This window comes from Muntiacus reevesi, chromosome 10 (genome assembly GCF_963930625.1).
Source record: "Muntiacus reevesi chromosome 10, mMunRee1.1, whole genome shotgun sequence".
Taxonomy (NCBI): domain Eukaryota; kingdom Metazoa; phylum Chordata; class Mammalia; order Artiodactyla; family Cervidae; genus Muntiacus; species Muntiacus reevesi.
In genome coordinates this window covers 29,925,996-29,941,424 of record NC_089258.1, presented here as the reverse complement: position 1 = coordinate 29,941,424, position 15,429 = coordinate 29,925,996, and the positions used below count along the sequence as shown (strand labels likewise).

Here is a 15,429-nt window from a genome sequence, read left to right as displayed (position 1 = left end):
GTGGACCAGTGGTTAGGAATTCATGCTTCCCACTGCAGAAGGCATGGGTTCAATCCCTGGTCAAGGAACTAAGATCCCACAAGCCTCGAGGCACAGCCAAAAAAAAAAGTAGTCATTAACATCATCCCTTCCCATAGCAGCAGCATTTGTGGGGAAACCAGGGGTCAAAAAAGTGAAGTATCTTGGCCAGGATGGCAGAGTCAGTTTAGTGGAACTTATTAACCAGGAGGGAAATTCAGAATTTCCACAAACTTCTTTCCACAAACTTCTTGTTCTTTCCGCTACACCCTCAAATGCTTTGAGATCCAAATCAACCTAAAATCTAGATTTGATCAAGGGGTAAAGAGAGTCCTGTTCTAGTCAGATTCACTGGGAGTCTCTAGAAATAGAGATATTTGTAGCGCAGCCCTGAATCAGCTCATCACTTCAGACAGAAGCTTCCCATCAGCTGTCCTGTGGACAGGACCCCAGGAAGCCCACAGCAGAGAGCCACACCCCTTGTGCAGAGGAGGATGGTGTAGGCCTGGTGGGCATCCAGTCTGCCTCGGGTTCTACAGACAGCCTTCCTTCATGTCTGAGAGGGATTGGGAAGTGGTCACGAACCAAAACCCCCAGGTTTAACATTTACAAGTAAGTTCTTAGCTCTGCCTTCCCAACAGCATGCTTTAATTCCAAACATTCACTGATGTTTGAAAATAAAAACAGAAAAGCTCTTGCAAGTTTTTGTGCATCTGGGGGTTTATACCCCCTCTTCATTTTCAGTTCAGCTCAGTCAGTCATGTCGGACTCTTTGCAACCCCATGAACTGCAGCACGCCAGGCCTCCCTGTCCATCACCAACTCCCGGAGTTTACTCAAACTAATGTCCATTGAGTCAGTGATGCCATCCAACCATCTCATCCTCTGTTGTCCCCTTCTCCTCCTGCCCTCAATCTTTCCCAGCATCAGGGTCTTTTCAAATGAGTCAGCTCTTCGCATCAGGTGGCCAAAGTATTGGAGTTTCAGCTTCAACGTCAGTCCTTCCAATGAACACCCAGGACTGATCTCCTTTAGGATGGACTGGTTGGATCTCCTTGCAGTCCAAGGGACTCTCAAGAGTCTTCTCCAACACCACACTTCAAAAGCATCAATTCTTCAGCGCTCAGCTTTCTTTATAGTCCAACTCTCACATCCACACATGACCACTGGAAAAACCATAGCCTTGACTAGACTGACCTTTGTTGGCAAAGTAATGTCTCTGCTTTTTAATATGCTGTCTAGGTTGGTCATAACTTTCCTTCCAAGGGGTAAGCATCTTTTAATTTCATGGCTGCAGTCACCATCTGCAGTGATTTTTAAGTAAGCATAATTTTTACCCAAGTCGATGCAATTGTAGGCTTGGAGAGAAAAAAAAGTTTTTTTTCATGAGTCAGAATTTGGCTGATGGGATAGACAACTTGACCTTGAACTTTGCTTTGAGGCCAGAGGCAGGAGCGAGACTGCTAGGGAAGAGGCTGCAGGATTTAGAAAGTAAAGTGAAAGTGAAAAATCTCTCAGTTGTGTCCAACTCTTTGCGACCCCATGGACTACAGCCCACCAGGCTGCACTGTCCATGGAATTCTGGCCAGAATACTGAAGTCCATAGCTGTTCCCTTCTCCAAGGGATCTTCCCAACCCAGGGATCGAACCCAGGTCTCCCACATTGCAGGCAAATTCTTTACTGTCTTAGCCACCAGGGAAGCCTCTAATACCTGGCATGGGTAGCCTATCCCTTCTCCACCGAATCTTCCTGACCCAGGAATCGAACCAGTCTCCTGCACTGCAGGCCGATTGTTTACCAGCCGAGCTACCAGGGAAGCCCTAGGATTTGCAAGGGGGAGAGGAGAGGGGGGAGAGGGGTGGGGGCAGGGGGCAGTCCACCTGTGGGGAGGCACAGCCGCCCTGGACGGGGCCAGCTCACTGAGTCCCACTGAGCCCGGGTTCCTCCTCTGCCGTCTGCCGAGCGTCGGCTCCTCCGTATGCCTCATGTGTGAAAGCGCTCATGGAACTGTAGCAACACCAGTGATGACGGCGGCCGCTGACCTGTCCCCGCCTGCCCCGCAGTGAGCCGGGCACTGCACACCATCCCCTCCAGCCTCTGTCACCATCTGGGAAACAGGTGCCATCCTGTCTTCCAGGTGAAGAATGTGGAAATCGGAGAGGTTAAGTAGTAACAGGTTTGAGGTCACGGGGCTCACAGAGGAGGAGAGAAGGATCCTAGCGGAGTTCTGTCTGGCTCTCAAATGTGCACTTTTTAGTGGTCTCCCTTCTCAAGGGGGTAAGGGGTGGCCCGTGAAGGAGGGATGAGGTAGAATAGGGAGTGTTGAGAGCAGGAAGGGGCAGAGGCCCTGCAGTGGGCGAGAGTGAGGAGCAGAGGTCGCTCCCGAGTCAAGGCCTCCTACGTCTGTCTGAGGCTCTCCTGTCCTTCCAGCAGTTGGACCTGGTGATGAGGAAAGAGTCAGTGCGTTCCTCCTGGCGCTCCAGCCGGGTGAGAGCTGCGGCCTGGCCCCTGGCAGGCTGACTGCCCCACTCCTCCTAAGCAATACAGCACGGACGCAGGGCAGAGCGGCCTCGCCCACGTTTCCTTCCCTCCCAGCGGCTCTCAGAGCCGCTAGTGCCACTGAGAGAGTCCTGGCTCAACGTCCGACCCATCCATCCGGCTAAGCACTCGCGAGCACCCCCACGGCCCAGCCTAACTCCCGCCCGGCGATTCCCTTGCAGACCAAATGTCACCAGTACTGGCCCGACCCCCCCGACGTCATGGAACACGGCAGCTTTCACATCCGCTGTCAGTCCGAGGACTGCACCATCGCCTACGTGTTCCGGGAAATGCTGGTCACCAACACCGAGGTGATTGGGGCCCGAGTGGCAGGGGCTGTGGGGGACCCGGGAAGGCATGAGTTAAAGGCTGGTGCTAAATTAGCATCCACCGTGGGCCCAGGGAGGCCTCTACTTCTGGGTCAGTCTGGGTTTTCACCCGGTGAGCATTTCAGTAGATGTGCAAGGTTGCCTGGAAAAGAGCCAGCATCTGTGTTCACGGCAGCATATTCACAACAGCCTATGGGGCAAACAGCCCAGGTGGCCACTGACAGATGAACAGGTAGACAGATCGTGGTATAGTCATACCGTGGAATCCTAGTCCCCTCACAACGAAGGAGATTCTAACCCATGCTGCAGCATGGCTGAGCCTGGAAGACGTTGTACTGAGCGGAAGAGACCAGACACAAAAGGGCAAATACCATGTGACTTCTCCTGGAGTAGTCAGTTCAGAGAGACGGAAGTGGGATGGCGGTTGCCAGGGCTGCAAGCCTGTGGGATGAAGAGGTAGTGTTTAATGGGCACGGTGTTCCAGTTTGGGAAGCTGAAAAGCTTCTAGGAAGAGTGATGAGGGTTGTACAACTTTGCCAATGTACTTAATGCCACTGAACTATACACTTAATAATGTTTAAAATGGTAGACTTCTTGTTATGTATATTTTGCCCATTAAAAAAAAAAGTGGGTGGGCTTGACAGCAAGTACCATGGGAGCAACCAGGAAGAGATGGCTGTGGGCAGAAGTGGTGGAGAGCCATCGGGCAGGAGGTGGCCTCCGCAGAGTCCTGAGGGGGTGGGAGGTGGGGCCTGGGAGCATCGGGAAGGAGGGTGAGTGGGAATGGGCAGGGCCCATGGCTGGGAGATCCCCAGGGGGCAGAAGAGCGTCCAGAGACAGAAGCTCGCTGGCTGGAGGCTGGGAAGGGGCTGGGGTCCTCCTGCCCACCAGTCAGATAGATCAGTGAGGCTCCCCTGCCCCTTTGCAGACTGGGCAGGACCACACAGTGACCCATCTCCAGTACGTGGCCTGGCCAGACCACGGCGTCCCGGATGACTCCGCAGACTTTCTGGAATTTGTGAACTACGTGCGATCCCTGAGAGTGGACGGTGAGCCCGTCCTGGTTCACTGCAGGTACTGTGGCTTATTGACCTGGTTTTATCAATCCTGGTACTCCTTGGGCGAGGCCTGGAGACAGTTGGCAGGCATCCAACCACCTACATCCCACAAGACTCAATATGCGCTTACAAGGCTCTGGTTGCTTTCTGTCTTCACTCTGTTCAAAGATGTGGACAAATTCTGACTGCACCCAAGAGTCCCTGCCTCGTCTTTCCGTCTGTTCCTGTGGTTGATGTGCAGGAGATGGGGGTGTTTGCAGAGAAAGATGGGTTTCTTCCCATTGGTTTCTTAAGCCTCTGGCCTGTTTGGGAGCACGCCCTGATCATGTGTTCCGTGTCCTTTGAAGGTCAGGGAGGAAAGCTCCATCTGAGTAAACGTGGGAACGGGCGGGGAGCTGAGCTGGGCTGTGCAGAAATGCTGTCTGAGCAAATTCCGCCCCTGCTTCTCTTCCCCCAGCGCTGGGATAGGTCGGACCGGTGTGTTGGTCACCATGGAAACAGCCATGTGCCTGATCGAGAGGAACCTGCCCGTTTACCCACTGGATATTGTTCGGAAAATGCGAGACCAGCGCGCCATGATGGTGCAGACATCAGTGAGTAGAAATCTAATAATAAAAATCCTACCAATGGCCAGGCCTGTACAAAGGGCTTTGCAAGTCAAGAGACCAAGGCCCCAGAGGACTGAGTCACTTGCCCACAGTCACAGAGCTCGTCAGGGGCTGAGCAGTTCCAACGCCCACCCCGTCCGGCCTCTGCTGCTGGCTGTCCTCCGCTTCTCCTGCCTCGCAGTTTGTTTCCGCTTGCTCCCTGCCGACCCGGGAGTAGCCCTGATTGCACTCTGCATTATCAAGCCGCTGACCCATCATCACCTCTCAGTCAGAAGCAAGCAGGGTCACCTGAGGGTTTCACCCTCCCACCTAGACGTTTCACAGGGCCCCACTGTCTCCTGCTCTGGGCTGTCTTCCCCCCTCGTACCCAGAGCTGCTAGTGTCCTCAAGAGGAAGTAATCCGGGGACTTCTCTGGGGTCCAGTGGTTTACATCTCTGCCTTCCAATGCAGGGGAAGGTCAATCCCTGGCCAGGAAATTAAGATCTAGGTGCCTCATGGTGCAGCCCCCAGAAAAAGAGGAAATATTCTGGTTTCCCCTAGATCTTCAAGAGGGGCCGGGGCTCTGGGGAAGTGCACGATTCACTCTCCCCCACGTACAGGGCCACCTTTGAAGAGTCCCTTAACCTCTCTCAGCCTCAGTGTCCCCATCTGCAAAATAGGGACCACCCCCTATTCTTTCATTCATCCCTTCAACAGATAGTGCACCAGCAGAAGAGGCCTGAGCTTTTATCTAGTAGGACTGCATCAGTTGGCTATAAACCTCAGCAGCAGTGGGAGAAGTCCAAGGGGGAGTCTGAGAATTCAGGAAGAGTATCTGAAGCTGACTTGGAAAGGCAGGGCTTTCTGGAGGAAAGGCCTCCAGGACACCCCACACACCCCCACCCCTGATGGATGAGGAGGAGTTAGCAGAGAAGACAGCGGGTCTTGCACACAGCTCTGTATCCTCACAGGCTCATGGCCCACGTTCATAAGATTTCTCTAATGATTGTGAGCTCTTGTTTTTATTTTATTTTTTTATTATTTTTATTTTTAATTGGAGGATAATTTCTTTACAATGTTGTGTGTTTCTACTGTACAATAACATGAATCAGCTATAAGTATACAAATATCCCCTCCCTCCCAGCTACCCATCCATCCGACCCCACTAGGTCATCACAGGAACTCTTGTTTTAAATTCACGTGCACTCCCGGGTGGCCCTAGTGGTGAAGAACCCATCTGCCAATGCAGGAGATGTAAGAGAGGCAGGTTCAGTCCCTGGGTCGGGAAGATCCCCTAGAGAAGGGCTTGGCCACCCACTCCAATATTCTTGCCTGGAGAATCCCTTCTACTGAGGAGCCTCTCAGGCTACAGTCCATGGGGTTGCGAGGAGTCGGATACGACTGAAGCGACTTAGCATGCACGAACCCAAGAAATCTGGTTAAGGAAAAAAAAAAGTTGTTAAGACTGTTGTCTGCCCAGTTTTGTGGTATGGAGGACCTCATTGTTAGTTAAAAAAAAAAAATTTCAAGTGTGTCTTCTGGACACATTTTCCTAGCTGGTGCAGCTCAGTCTGAGGCTTTCCTTCACCCTGAACACATCCCTCAAATAAGTCTCAGGTGTTTGTTAATAAAAAGAACCATATCCTGCAGAGCGACTTCCAGTGGCTGTCTTTTCAAAAAGACAAAATCCGGGCTCCTGAGCCCAGGGCGGGGGTCCCCCACAACAAGGTCCCAGCCCACCTGTGCAGCCTCCCTCCGGTCCCCCCCACCCAGGTGTTCCAGGCCGGGACGGTGATCCCTGACCCTGCTCCTCTGGGTGGGCATCTGCTGGAAGGGCCAGCCTGCAGCGTCCTTTGTGTCTCCCGGACTTCCCCAGACTGCTGGTCCCCCTCGGCAGAGGTGCCCAGCTTTCCCTGGGAGCTACCCCAGCCCTTGTCTCACAGAACAATGAACTCACAGCTGTGTCCACTCCACTCTGGGCCCCTGGATGTAACCCAGGGCCGGGCCCAACTGGAGCTGGAGCTCAGGGTGTTTATGAATGAGGTGAAAGAATAACTGTGTCTGGGGTGAGAGGCTGTGTCTGTGGAGCTGCTGGCTTGACGGGCTTTCCTTTCCTCCCCAGAGCCAGTACAAGTTTGTGTGTGAAGCAATTCTTCGCGTTTATGAAGAAGGCTTAGTCCAGATGCTGGATCCCAGTTAAGACTGCTGTGAAGACATTCATTCCCCTTTCCCCGGGGCATCCTCCTCTCTGGAAGCGGCAAGAGGAACCTGTAGGCTGTGGGAAAGGAGTGAGCACATTTGACCCAGGCACTTTAAATTTCTATTACAAAAAAAAAGGTATCATGTACATAAGAACTGTGTAGATAACGCATGCGGTGATAGCATCATGCAGGCCCGCGCCGCCTCTGGAGAGAACCAGGCAGAAGGGGAGCTCAGTTTGGGGCCTGTCCTAATGCCTTCCTCCCTCTCCATCTCCATATTCCTGTAAACCATCCTTGGGTAGTTAAGAGAGGACACCAGCCATGCTGTGGACCTCCCAGAAGCGAGATGGTGTGGCCATTCAGAGTTACTTGGATGCGTTGTGTGTCTGTGGGTCTAGGACTAAGAGCTGAGCTTTCCGTGGGTCCGGGCGGAGCTGAAACAGTGTTCCCAGCCTCGGTGATGCTAGGGGGACCCCATGGATGTGCTGAGTGGCAGGGGATGGGGTCTCAGGCAGAGGATAAGCCGTGCCTCTGTGCCCTCCCTTCCTTTGTCCAATCTCCCTGCCGCGTCTGCCGTTTGGCGTTTCTGAGATTCGTGTCCACGTGCCCTGCCTCCTCCCTGCGTTAGTGACCCTCCTCAGGTTCCCACCAGTGCCTGAACCGGACGAGCAGTGCAGGTTTCAGGTGAGTTCTCAGCTGAGACTCTGAGAGTGAGGACTCCCGGTGTTGCCCCGCGTGTGAGCTTTCGGAGCAGGTGCCTCTTGTGTCTGCCTCCCTCCTGCTGCACGCCCAGCGCCCAGGACTGGAATCATCCACTACTGAATCTAATACATGGATTGCTGCTACTTCGAGCTATTACACTTGAACCATTACGATTTTCCTGAGGGGAGATGGGATGTCATCTAAGCATTCAGAATCTTTGGCCCTTCCGAGGAAAGATCTAGACATTGAACCACGGGAAACCCAGCTTCGAGAGGGTTGCCTGTGGATGTGTATCTGTGTGTTGTGTTGTGTGTGTGCGCCCACGGGTGAGTGTCTGTCAGGATTCCTAACTTGATTCAAATTACAGTTGAGTTTATATAAAGAATGAGTCTCTGTATAGAAGAACAAATGTGTGCATTCACTCTTAGTTACAATGGTCTCCATTTCATTTCAAAGGAGAGGATCAGACTATCTGAATACAAACACAATTTGATGTTAATTTATTCTAAGTACACCAAGATTTTGATTGTCCTAAAGAATTCTGCCTTTGTTAATACTGTGTTAATTTTTTTTTTTTAATTTGTGACAGGATTGTAGCAAATTATTATTTAAGGAAAATAAATTACGTGAAAATTTGAATGTGGTATTTTGAAATAGTGGTTTTATGTATCCAGAAAAAGCAGCTAACTAAGTATCCAATTTCTTGGCGGGGTTTATGGGAAAAGGATGGTTCCATGTTACAGTGCTCTGATAGGAGGCCGTTTTGATGTTTAGCAAACTCCAGACCAATTGAGCAAAAACGTTTCCTGATCACAAGATGGGTAAAGACCTTTATGTAGGGGCCAGGTTTCTAAAGTTCTGTGTCTCCAGACCTAGCATATTTCCTGCATTCTTTCCATCTTTTCCCCACTGACATTTTACTGTTAAGTGACAGGGGTTGGGGAAGCTATTATACAGTGTCATAACCTACGCTGGGCAACAGGAGATGACGAAGCCCCAACCTTGTCAGCATGATGCCAGCTAGCTGAGTGTAGCGGCAAGGCTTGGAGCTAAGGGCTGGGGGATTTAGTTTCTGATTCCTCTCATCAGCTAGCCCTGGGCCTAGTCACCTGAAAGCTTTACCTCCATTTTCTCATCTGTAAAATAGGCGAACTAAATAATACTGAGGACTCTAGGTCAAATATGAGGATTGAATGAGATCACGCTATTAAAGTTTTCATCAACTGGGATCTGACACTGCTCTGGATGCATTACTTGGAAAAATTAATTTCTTAGTGACTAGCCCCTAAACCCATGAAACAGAAGTAGAATCACTGAGGTTTTTGTAAGAGGAAATCGCTTTTATTCTCAAGAGAACCAAAGGCACAAAGGAATATCATGCAAGTACTTCTATTCAATCTGGACTCAGAAAATTCCATCAGCCAGGCACCAAAAAAGAGAGACGGCTGAAGAAAATTGAAATACCATCAGGATGCTGAGCAAATCATTGCCATTTGATAAAAAAGGCATCACCACCCTGTGTATAAAAAGCTTGTGAAGTCTAAATGAGATTGGAGATTTGTGTTTTGCTTGTTTTTTTTTTTTTAAAGAAATGCATTTTTTAATATGGTTGCAGAAATGCTGCCATTATTTTACATCGATTACCCAAAAGTTTACCAAAGATTGCCACCAGCCTTTTTCCGCCACTGTGCAGGCCAGTAGTTCAGACTCAGCAGATGCTACCTGGAACAAAATCCATGCAATCCTGGGGAAGAACAAGACAAGAGAATTATCAAAAGGAGTAAAACGTGCAAGTAGATACTATAGATGCTACTGATCATCAAATTGGGGAATTCAGGATTTCTGCTTCACCACCTTATACACTTAGCAATTGGACCTAAGAAGCCCTTATTAGCTGTAAGTGAAGAACTTCATCAAAATCAGGATAGATAGTTTGCCTGGGAAATTGTAGTATGCATGGAGAAGACATTTACATCCTGCATTCTGGCACTCTCAGAAGATCTAATTAGACATCCATGTGCAGACATAAGATGAGAGGTTTCTCTTGGTGTCACTCCTTAGAACCTGCACTTGATGTTGTTTGACTTTCCAGAAGAAAAGATTCAACTCAGTTCAGTTGGGATAGGAGGGTTAGAGAAGAAACTTGGGCTGGTCTTCAGTTCCTACCACAGTAATTTCATTTTTCACTTTGCTTTGAGACAAGCACAGAGGCTGTTGCTGCAGTTGCTGGTTGACGTTTTTTGTTTCTCATAGAAGTTATCTTAGAACCAGAGGCATCGAAGAGGCAGCGTCAATGGAGAGAGGCAGTTAGAGGCAGGATGTGGGTCCAGACTAGACTTAGACAAGATACGTCACCTTGGCCCTCACTTTCCTCATCAGCGAAAGGGATGTTGGGCTGGACTAGATGAGCCCTCTGGTTCTTTTCAACGTCTACCGTTCTGGGAGTCTGTGTTCCAGAGAATCGAGATTAATCCTAAGCCCAAGCCTCCAGTAAGCTCCTAGAGAGAGATGTATCACGTTTCTAGAATTTGTCTCCAAAAGCTGGTCCCTCAGTTCTTGGCAGAGACTCTGACCTTAGTCTGAGGGACCAGGCAGGGGTGGGGGTCTGATGGTCGGGCTGTCCAGCATCTCTTCCAACTCACGTTCCACCTGGAACAACCAAGGGGTTTGTGTTAAGTCGTGTCGTTTTGAAAAGTGTCTTAATTGATCAGCGATATTTTGTCTGTAAATTTGGAATGTTTTTCATTCTGGCCTGTTCTTACGGTGACTCTGCTGAAATACAGTTTGATCAATATAAAAACCTTCAAGCTATGCAACACTCTTATTGTGTGTTGATACTTTTATTCTGATGTCTTGATTTTCTGGACTTGTTTTCTCATTTTGTTTGCTTTTTTTTTTTTTTAAGTAAATGTTAACCCTCTGGGAGGAGAGTGCTCTGGGCCTATCTCTACCTTCCCTCTGGTCAGAAGCCTTGACCTGCGTGGCAGGTTCTAGGTTAGAATCAAGTTCGGCTGTCATGACAACAGTAGTTTACACAAAGGCGGAATCTCTTTACCCACTACTGTTTAGGACTTCCAGGTGGGTCCAGGATCCCTAGGATCCCGGGTTCCTTCTGACTTGTTGCTCGGCCCTCCCCAGTATGCAGCCATCTACACTGAGGTCCATGATGCAGCTCCAGCCACAGTCACATTCCCGAGGACAGAATGGAGGAGAGGGGAAGAGAAAAGCAAGACTTGTTCCTTAGGGTGTGTCATGTGGATGTTGCACATTTCACTGATCTGAATGTCCAGGGAAATACCTACCGCACAGAAGTCTGGGAAAGGTAGTTTTTTATTCCCAGATGCTATGTGCCTAATTGAGATTCAGGAGTTCTATTTCTGAGGAACAAGGACAGGATGGGCTTGAGGGACAGTTAGTAGTCTCTGCCATAGCTCAGCCCTTTGGTCTCACCTTTCTTAGCTCATGTGGAACCCATGCCTCGTCTCCTCTAAGGTGAATAACCTAAACCCCTTCCAGATATGGCGTGGACCTAAAATGAAAATCTCATTTGAATGATTTGTGGTCTTCTCCATCAGCTCTGGGTGACTTCTTGTGGTCTAATGACCTATAAACTCAAGTTATCTTCTCCCAATGCATCCCATAAACAGGAGTGAAGTAGAAACAGCAAACAGCCATTGAAAACTGAATGAACAGGAAACACTTCTGTGGGTGGTTATCCACTCCCACTGCAGGAATAGTGAAGATGCTTCTGGCAGGCCAGCAAGTCCTTTGGATTGCCACCTGCCATGCCATCGCAGTCCCACTCTCCAGGAGGGCCTCCTTGCCCATTGACCTTCGTAGCCATATCCAAGGTGGGAATGTAGAGCTTTTGTAGCCCTGCTTACTCCTGGGGCAGTTTGGAGATGACCAAGGATTATAGTTTCTCTGCCAATAGAATTCCACCAAGTACCCACAGTCAGAGATCAGGTCTAGCCAGTGTTCTGTCTTCTTCCTGTGCCTCATCTCAACTTAAAGACAGCGACCTTAGGGCCTCCTGACCAAGAAATTTGAGGGAGGAAGGCAAAACCTTCAGTCTGATCTTTGGAGCTGCTGGTTTGTGTTTTCTGGCAAAGAAGTCTCGACGGTGGCTTGCTGCCGCCAGTCTTGTCTCCTGCCCAGGTTGCCACTTCAAGGCCACTGTTTTTAATAGCTGCAGTTTGGCAAAAGGCAGTTGGCATTTTCTGTGCTTCAAGACTCTAATCAGTTTTGAGCACAGGCTCCAGCCAGTGCCTCCCTTAGTAAAGCAGGATTGTCTTCCATGTCTGCTACAGTCCTGCTGGCTCTAGCCCTTGTTCATCCCAATTTTATATGACTTTATGAAAAGCAACAAGGAACAGCTTTCACCCTTTGGCATGCTCCCACCATTTCCTCTATGGCCATATCCTCAGTCAGCATGTGGTCCATCCAATTTCATCAAATGTTTAACCATTATATAAAAGATAGTATCTATTCTTGCCATCCACTGCCTCCTAATTCTGCTAAGCTAGTGCTATGTTTTGATGATATTTGCAGCATTCTATCCAAAGTAGCAAAGTTGGCGCAAAGTTAGAGCAAAGTGGGTTTATTTCTCATATAAACATAGGAGTCCGAAGCTAGTACAGTGACTCCATGGTCATTGGGACTTATGCTCCTCCAATCCTCAACAGACACCTTCACCTCATAATCCAAAACGGCTGATCTAGCTCCAGCCATCACATCCATATTCCAGCCAGAAGAGGAAAATAGAGAGGGGAAAGAATGCCCTTTCCCTTTAAAGATAATTCCTGAAAGTTCCATAGGCTACTCAGAATAACACACAGTTGGCCAGAACTTCATCATGTGGGTACACTTAGCTGCAAAGGGGTTAAGACATGTAGTCTTTACTGTGGATGGCTCAGTCCGGCTAAAATTCAGGAGTTTTATTATTGAAGAAGGTGAAATGATTATTAGGGGAAAAAAATCAGCCTCTCGAGATTCCTTGACGTCAGATCTAGTGAAGGGCTGGCTTATGGGGAGCTAATAGTCCTAAGACCCAGCATACAGCAACAAATGCAATTATGTCATTTAAGCAAAACTGACCCACCATCTTGCAGAACAGTACTGACAGCTCCTAACATGATCAGCGCCCGTACAATACACACATGAATCATTTGGCTAAGAAGAGACTGATAACAAACTTAACCTCTTTTCTAGAAACCCCAGATCGCCACCCGTCCCCAAACCGCAAATTATACAGGTCATTCTTCTTCTATGGCCACCCTGTATCCTTTGCTGGTTAGTCCCAAAGCCTCTGGATTCCTCTCGTGGTTGAGAAAGGCCCCAGAATTCCTCCTTAGGCTGCCCCAGGGCTTCCAACATCATTGTCCAAAACAGGAAGAGCCAGAGAAGAAGACCTGTTGAGATGTGGTGGCAGAGATCCGGGAAGGAGGGATGGTGGCAATGAAGGCAGTAGGTGGTCGTAGTTTAAACATATTTAAGAGGAAGGAGTATGGCTTAATAACGGGTGTACCAAGGGAGGAGTCAAGAGGGGGCCAGTTTCAAAACTGGGCAACTGGGTGGGTATGGATGCTGCAAACAAGAACTAGGTGTGGAGAAGATAACAGATGTCCTTTGGGTCTGAGATCTAACATTAGGGACACGTGTAACCAATCAGTCTCTCAGCTATGTCTGAACATGGAAGTTTATTCTTAAAATTGATGTAGACATTTCTGGGTCTTGAGCACTCTATAAACAGCCATAGCAAATGTCTTATGTGCCATTCTTATTTGAATTTTAATCCATTCAAATGATTTCTGTAATAAAATCCAATTATTAAAATAGCCCATTTGGGGGTGAATGTTCAGTTGTCTTTGCCTCCTTGGACTGAGATAACAAAATACCACTGACCAGGAGCCTTAAACAGCAGACATTTATTTCTCACGGCTCTGGATCCTGAGAAGTCCAAGATAAAGGTGCCAGCAGAGTCATTAATTGGTAACAGTTCTCTTCCTGGCTTGCAGACCAGGACCACCGCCTTCCTGCGGTGTCCTCATGTGATGGAAAGCGAGCCCTGGTGCCCCTTCTTTTTATAAGGGCACCATTCCCATCACAGGGGCCCCTCATGACCTCATCTCAGCCTAAATATCTTCTGAAGGCCCCATCTGCGAATACCATCACCTGGGGGTTAAGCTTCAGCATAGGAATTTGGAGGAGGACGTAAGTCAGTCCACAGCAGCGAATTCTTGTTTGATCATGTAATCAGAGGTTCAAGTTCTCTCTGAATTTCTTTCCCCACCCCTCCTCTGTCTGCCTGAACACTCAGAGCCCTCGCTCCCCTCTAGAGCCCCACAGACAAGACAGATCACGTGGGCTGAGAGAGGTCCCCGACCTCGGTCTGGATGTCAGCCTCTGCAGGGCGGTGTTCTCGGCACAGGTGTTATGCATGATTGTCTTTAGTGGTGGTCACCGTTACCCTGACCCCCTCCAGCCCAACGGAACAGACCTTTCTCCTTCCTGGAAGGGTGGGATAATGGAGTGGGGCAGGAGGTGAGGATACCCTCCTTCAACTCCCATCAGTGGTACCCACCCCAGTGCATTTCCAGATTCATACATCCCATCCCTCAGCCAGGTGGCTCCTGGGTAACCACATTTTTGGCATTTCTGTTCCTCCATCAATGACTATATGAATCACGTCCCCAGAGTTGTACCCAATGGCAGCGCCTATCATGCTTTCTTACATCAACCAGGGGAACCATTGGGTCATCTGTCCTGCCCTAGAGCTCCACAAAAAAGCCTTCAGTGCTTGATGGATTCCTGGGCTAGGCTGAAACACCCTGCCCCACCCAGAACTCCATCCACTTCTCACTTGTATTTTGGGAAATGAGTCTACCATTTTTGTTGTCTTTCAGAACTGCTCACTGACCACTTTGTGCCAAGCCTGAGATTCTGATTGAACATTTTCTGAAAATAAGCCTCACGCCTCAGAGGTTTTAACTTGCAACTCATTATTTAATGCCAAACAGACACTTAAGAATACAGGGAGGAAATATCTCTCCGCTGGCCTTTTCCTCTACACACACACTCATGCAGGAAGGGTGGTGAGTGGTAGTCTAAATAAAGTGGTGTGGCCAGTGTCAATGCGAAGATCAGACCTCAAAATTGGTCCCTGCAGATGCCACTGCCACTGTCCCTAAGTATGGAACATGGCAGGAACTACTGAACCACTGAAGCCCACCCCGCTTTGGACACTGGGTAGAGCTGACCCTGCAGCCGTCCCCCTCACAAAATGAACCCTCACAGTCCCTGCAGCCTGTCATCTCTGAGTCCTGGGGCAGGCGCTTCTCACTGGCAGTCTAGCTCATGAGCCTAGGCCTAGTTACAAGGGAGGCTGGAAAGCAAACGTGTGGCATTTTCAGGGTGTGTAATGGGAGTATGGGAGGTGATATCTGCCTCCTATGGTAGAAGGGTTTCCAAATTTAGAAGCTGGGTGACCAAAGCTAGATGCCCACTGTAATCCACTCATTTTGCCACCTAATACCCAAACTCCGAAAACATAACTGCACCTGCCTGACATGAAACAACCATCCCTTATATAACTGAAAACCTGCTAACCCCTACCACAAAGATGTCAAGCAGAACAGACATCAATTACAACAACAGCTATTCCTTTTCTCCTGGGTCATGATCTATCTCAATTTCCTATACACTGTGGTCTAAATTGTATATGACAGCCATCAGCATATCCTATAAAAGAGTATAAGAAAAAGAAGAAAAATTAGATTAAATATTTTAAAATATAAACAACACATCCAGGGGAAGGGGGAAATAGAACAGAACTACTGGTGACTCATTGGAAAAGATCCTGATGCTGGGAAAGATTAAGGGCAGGAGGAAAAGAGGGTTGACAGAGGATGAGATGGTTGGATAGCATCACCAACTCAATGGACGTGGGTTTGAGCAAACTCTGGGAGAGGGTGAAGGACAGGAAAGCCTGGCACG

At 48.9% G+C, this 15,429-nt stretch overlaps 1 protein-coding gene across 8 annotated transcripts in view; it reads left to right on the top strand.

Annotated features, from left to right (window-relative positions):
• The window catches only part of PTPN3 (protein tyrosine phosphatase non-receptor type 3), a 113,649-nt gene extending 103,399 nt beyond the window's left edge, over window positions 1–10,250 (top strand). For all 8 annotated transcript variants that reach the window (XM_065946827.1, XM_065946824.1, XM_065946825.1 and 5 more), the window contains 4 exons: window positions 2,739–2,867; window positions 3,814–3,959; window positions 4,401–4,536; window positions 6,654–10,250. In XM_065946827.1, coding sequence (XP_065802899.1) covers window positions 2,739–2,867; window positions 3,814–3,959; window positions 4,401–4,536; window positions 6,654–6,731 — 489 coding nt within the window. In that variant the 3' untranslated portion in view covers window positions 6,732–10,250. The remainder of the gene's footprint in view (window positions 1–2,738; window positions 2,868–3,813; window positions 3,960–4,400; window positions 4,537–6,653) is intronic.
• The last annotated feature ends 5,179 nt before the right edge of the window (window positions 10,251–15,429 follow it).